Source organism: Phragmites australis, chromosome 17 (genome assembly GCF_958298935.1).
Source record: "Phragmites australis chromosome 17, lpPhrAust1.1, whole genome shotgun sequence".
In the NCBI taxonomy this organism is placed as follows: domain Eukaryota; kingdom Viridiplantae; phylum Streptophyta; class Magnoliopsida; order Poales; family Poaceae; genus Phragmites; species Phragmites australis.
In genome coordinates this window covers 18,387,222-18,393,301 of record NC_084937.1, presented here as the reverse complement: position 1 = coordinate 18,393,301, position 6,080 = coordinate 18,387,222, and the positions used below count along the sequence as shown (strand labels likewise).

General features: G+C 42.8%; 1 protein-coding gene across 1 annotated transcript; it reads left to right on the top strand.

Annotated features, from left to right (window-relative positions):
• The first annotated feature begins 1,550 nt into the window (after nucleotides 1-1,550).
• Nucleotides 1,551-5,723, top strand: LOC133897412 (potassium transporter 23-like). Its single transcript, XM_062338142.1, has 9 exons — nucleotides 1,551-1,921; nucleotides 2,141-2,369; nucleotides 2,486-2,734; nucleotides 2,831-2,881; nucleotides 3,028-3,288; nucleotides 3,661-3,713; nucleotides 3,844-3,958; nucleotides 4,071-4,325; nucleotides 4,417-5,723. The coding sequence occupies exons 1-9, from the start codon at nucleotides 1,661-1,663 to the stop codon at nucleotides 5,463-5,465; spliced, it is 2,523 nt and encodes an 840-aa protein (XP_062194126.1). The 5' UTR covers nucleotides 1,551-1,660; the 3' UTR covers nucleotides 5,466-5,723.
• Nucleotides 5,724-6,080: the final 357 nt, after the last annotated feature.

The window sequence follows — 6,080 nt, the reverse complement described above, 5'->3', positions numbered from 1 at the left end:
TGATATAACAAATTACGTAAAACTACATCTACAATAATACAAAATTCATTAAAAATATGGCCCGACATGTAATATATATTGCAACAAAATATCCTCAGGTCGCTATATCAAATACATCTAAATCCTACATCTACTACCTCAATTATGCCTACATTATATAAATCCTACATCTAATACCTAACCTATGTCTAAATACTACATCTAATTACTAAAATATCCGTACAAATAGGATTTAATTGCTAAACTATGTCTAACCATAATTTTAAACCTAGATCTACATTGTAACCTACGTTTAGTAGCTATCCTACCAGGTTTATAAAAAAATTCTAAATATAATATTTAACCTATATCAAAATCTAGCACTAGTGACTATCCTATCTCCCCTCCCTCTCTCTCGGCTGGATTGGAATCAAATGGTGCGTTTACATCGGCAGGGCCGGCGCGGCCGATTTAAATACCCAAAAGGTATCCCCTAGACAGTTGCCCCGCCTGGCGTCGCAGCTAGGTAGGGCTCTGCCCGAGCGGGTGAGACCCTACATCACTAAATTATTTATAACTTAATAGGGGGTCTACAAGGTGTCACCCGTTTATGAGATGAGATTTTACTCTCGCTCGATGAACTAGCGGTGATAACCTATTGTTACAATTTTTTTAAACGGTCGTGTAATTTTAAATATATATATATATCAAACATTCAATGAAGGAAAAACCAAACGATTTCACTATCAAATTCAATACCTACCCAATTATATTCCTAATAATAGCGGAGGAGAAGAAGCCAACCACGGATGCGAGCAGACCAATCCCAGGCTGCCGACATCATGTGGGAGAAATTCTTAGTCACACGCCATAGCTGTTACGAATGAAAATAGATAATCAATTCCATAACTATCCATAGCAGTTATTAGTGTCCATTAGAGAGATATCTCTCTAACGAAAGTTTTTTTATCATGTATATATATATATATACGTCAAACAATCAATGAAAGAAAGAACCAATCGGTTTCACTATCGAATTCAATACCTACTCAATTATATTCCTAATAACAGCAGAGCAGAAGAAGCCGTCCCCGGATACGAGCGGACCAATCCCAGGCTTGCAGCGTCCCGCGAGAGAAACTCTCGATCGTTGCGGTGTTACAAGTGAAAATATATGATCAATTCTATAACCATCAATAGCAGTTATTAGTCTCTGTTGGAGAGATATCTCCCGAACAACACTATTTCATAATCACCATCATATATAATGTATGTATATGTGTGTATATATATATATGTATGTATATGTATGTATATATATGTACGTATATGTATGTATATATATATACATCAAACAAAATAACGAAAGAAACAACCAATCCATTTCACTATGGAATTCAATATCTACTCAATTACTAATATTCCTAATAACAGGGGAGCGGACCAATCCCAGGAAGATAGATCCACACGTGACACGTCACCGTCATGCTGATTGGTTACGGTGGCCCCACCAATCATTCCATATCTCGATGAAATAGTAAATAAATAAATCCAAGCGTGATCATCATGGCAACCCATCCTAGCCGTACAGTACCCCGTATCGCTCGCTCACCCCTCTCGCCGCTCCGACCAGCCCGCCCGCCGCTCTCTCGGATCCGCGAACCCGGCCGTCGCCGGCGCAATGGACGACGGCGGGATCCAAGAGGAGCCTCCGTCGGCGCGGTTCCTGACGCCGACGCGGTCGGGGGGATCGCGGTGGGTGGACGGCAGCGAGGTCGACTCGCTCGAGGAGGACCGCTCGGTCGGGGACGCGGCGGCGGCGGCGGTGTCGCGGGCGTCCTCGGGAGCGTTCCGGCGGCGGCTCGGGAAGCGGCCCCGTCGGGTCGACTCGCTCGACGTCGAGGCCATGAACGTGCGCGGCGCGCACGGACACAGCGACAAGGTGCGTTGTTCTCCCGGAGGGCGTCCAGGGGATGATAGGAATCCTCCCTCGTATTGGCGAATCTAGATGTGGTCTTGATGAGCTTTGGCGCAATTTTGGTTGGGCATGGATTCTTTATCCGTGTCCGGAATATGGAAACATGTGCTCTTCAGATGCTAACATTCTACTCAAGAATCATGATCCCAATGACCGACACCTCTTAGCTTCAATTTGCACCAGAAACTATCCTTGTTGAGCACTGCCGCGATGGCGTTTCAAACCCTCGGTGTGGTTTACGGCGACATGGGCACAAGCCCTCTTTATGTCTTCAGCGATGTGTTCAGCAAGGTGCCGATAAAGTCGGAGGTCGAGATCCTGGGAGCGCTTTCGCTGGTCATGTACACGATCGCGTTAATCCCTTTCGCGAAATACGTCTTTATAGTGCTGAAAGCTAACGACAATGGTGAAGGTAGGATGCACATTTTACAATTTTCGTTTGAATACATCATGATTGTAGACTGTCATTTGGGTATGCGCATCTCTGAGTTGGTTGACTTACTGGTGTTATCATCTCATTGTATGCAGGGGGTACTTTTGCACTGTATTCATTGATTTGCAGGTATGCAAAAGTTAGTCTGCTTCCGAATCAGCAGCGTGTGGATGAACAAATCTCTAGTTTTAGGCTTAAGTTGCCAACTCCTGAACTTGAGCGTGCTATGTGTGTCAAAGACTACCTAGAAAAGAAGCCACTCTTCAAAAACACTCTCTTGTTCTTGGTTCTGATGGGGACTTCCATGGTAATCGGAGATGGCATTCTCACTCCATCAATGTCAGGTGCTTCATACACGCACTTTTGGTCCTAGTTCTCTCCGCCAGCAGATGTTATGTAATAACTGTTCACCTGATCCTCCTTTTCTTTCTTATTTTTAGTCATGTCTGCTGTCAGTGGCCTCCAGGGTCAAGTTCCTGGGTTTGACACAGGTTTGATATTTCATATGCAAACCCCTTCATGAATATTAGAACAATTTGGTTTTGCATTGGCTCACTGGCCAAACATTAAGATCTCTTTTCATTTACTTGGTCGCATGAATAAGTGCTGTTTTCTCCCTCCTTTTTTTTTCCCGCAGATGCTGTTGTAGTCATCTCCATCTTTGTTCTTCTGCTATTGTTTAGCGTGCAGAGGTTTGGGACGGGCAAAGTTGGATTCATGTTTGCTCCTATTTTGGCACTGTGGTTTCTTAATTTGGGCTCCATCGGAATTTATAATATTATTAAATATGATATATCCGTTGTCAAAGCATTCAATCCAGTGTATATCTATTTGTTTTTCAAGATTAACGGCATTAAAGCATGGTCAGCTCTTGGTGGTTGTGTCTTGTGCATCACAGGTACCTCTTTACTCCAGCAACAGCCTTACTATCTTTTTTTTTTTTGAAGCAAGGATCAGTGTTTTATATTCAAATATATTCTTGCTAAAGAATCAATATTTTTGAACTCTTATATTTAGCACTACCAAGCATGTTGCACTCAAACAAAAGAATATCATGAGTGATGAAAATACTCTTTCATCCATCGTTTCATGCTACTTACCTGTATCAGTGCATCCTGTACTTGATTTCCCATCACTTGTTTCAGTAGTGCTGTGCGTGCTGGGTAACTCAAGAATGCTGATTTTTCATTGATTTGGCCATTCATTAAACGCTGACGCTAAAGATTATGTGTGTCCCATTGAGTGCTCTCATTAACTTTTACAACTGTAGGAGCTGAAGCAATGTTTGCTGATTTGGGCCATTTCTCTGTCAAATCAATACAGGTTAATATGTTAACTAGTCAACTGAGTCCTTTTTTCTGAGTTGATGTGCATTTTACATAATATTTAATATTTTATAGAATTGTTTGGGCCATTTATCATTAACTCATTTTTGCTTCTTTTTATGTTCCAGGTAGCATTTACCGCTGTGGTATTCCCTTGCCTGCTTATTGCTTACATGGGTCAAGCCGCGTTTTTGATGAAAAATCCACTTGCAGTAGAAAGAATATTTTATGATTCTGTACCAAGTAAGGCTTACAGCTGGCAGGAAATGTATCAGGCTGATTAGGTTATAATCACTCTAAACAGTTATCTACTTGATGTTCACTGTATAAGTTAATCTTTTGATCTGCAATGCAGAGGCTCTATTCTGGCCAGTATTTGTGATTGCTACACTTGCTGCTATGATTGCTAGCCAAGCTATGATATCTGCGACCTTCTCTTGCATAAAGCAGGCTATGGCTCTTGGTTGCTTTCCCCGGATTAAAGTAATTCATACTTCCAAGAGAGTCATGGGCCAGATTTACATACCAGTGATGAATTGGTTTCTCATGGTCATGTGCATCATCATCGTGGCCACTTTCAGGAGTACCAACGATATTGCTAATGCATATGGTCAGTATTTTGATCTTCAGAGAACATACAATTACATCTTTACTCTAACTGCTTTATGTAGTTTTTGATACGATTTTCACGATTTTTTCAGGCATTGCTGAAGTTGGAGTCATGATGGTTAGCACTGCACTGGTGACTTTGGTGATGCTTCTTATATGGCAAACCAACTTGTTCCTTGTGGTCTGCTTCCCTATTCTTTTTGGTGTAGTAGAGTTTGTTTACTTAACAGCAGTCCTGTCAAAGATACAAGAAGGAGGGTGGTTACCTCTGGCTTTCTCATCGTTGTTTCTCTGCATAATGTACACATGGAACTACGGAAGTGTGTTGAAGTACCAGAGCGAGATGCGTGGCAAGATATCCCTAGACTTCATTCTTGACCTGGGAGCCACACTTGGCACCGTGAGAGTTCCAGGGATTGGACTTGTGTACAACGAGCTGGTCCAGGGTATCCCGTCAATCTTTGGCCAACTGTTGGTCACACTGCCAGCAATGCACTCCACTATCGTATTCGTTTGCATAAAGTATGTTCCCATCCCGTCTGTCCCGCTTGAAGAAAGGTTCCTGTTCCGAAGGGTTGGCCAGAAGGACTACCACATGTTTCGCTGTGTTGCGCGCTATGGTTATAAGGATGTAAGGAAAGAGGATCATGGCTTCTTTGAGCAACTTTTGGTTGAGAGCCTTGAGAAATTTCTGAGGAGGGAAGCCCAGGAAATCGCGCTTGAAGCGAACACAATGGAGGCAGAGCGTGACGACGTTTCTGTTGTATCTGACGTACCTCCATCTCCTGCTGGCGCTGGGGATCTGCGCGTTCCACTGCTTTCTGATCAGAGATTGGTGGATGACAACAGAATTGTCACCTCGGAAGGTAGTGCTCCTTTACTTCCCTCCAGCTCCATGTCTGCAGAAGAAGACCCTGGTTTAGAGTACGAGCTGGCAACTTTGAGAGAAGCCATGGCATCTGGGTTCACATATCTCTTGGCCCATGGCGACGTGAGGGCGAGGAAGGAATCATTCTTCACGAAGAAGTTTATCATCAACTATTTCTACGCATTCCTCAGGAGGAATTGCAGGGCTGGCACTGCAACCCTGAAGGTCCCTCACTCAAACATCATGCGTGTCGGTATGACTTACATGGTCTGATCGGGATTCTGCTGTGATTGTGCTGCAAGATTGAACATTTCTTTGGCATCTTGGATGGGATGCTGCACCTGCTAGTAGTTTAGGTATTGTACTGCAGTACTGATGAAGATTCACTGCTGCTACTGGCCATCTGCTTGAAATTTTAGTTGCAGAAATGGCTTTATCTTTTCTATTATATTCCTTTTATTCCCTTTGTTCAGTTGTATGTACGATATTTGTGGAGATTGAATTTGTGAGAACAGCCCTCTTCTGCCATCATCTCAAGTGTGTATTCAAATGCTCCTTGCATTTGTTGATATTATTCCCTGAAATCTTCAACACAACTGCTCCTAATATTGGTGCTGTGGCCACTGGCAACCATATCAGACTTGTAATCTGAGTGTAACATGGAACTGCAGGGATCATTTAGAAGAATTGACCTTGGTTTGGGAGGTTACTGAGGATCGAACATGCGACAAATGATTTTTGGACTCTTTATTAAAGCTCCATTTTCAGTAGCTTGACTGTTGACAATGAACTGACTAGTATGCTATTCTCCCCTTACAGGCTCAAACGACATCGCATGACAGACCATATGCTTTTGCTACTGAAACTCTGAAGCTGATTCTTTCATGT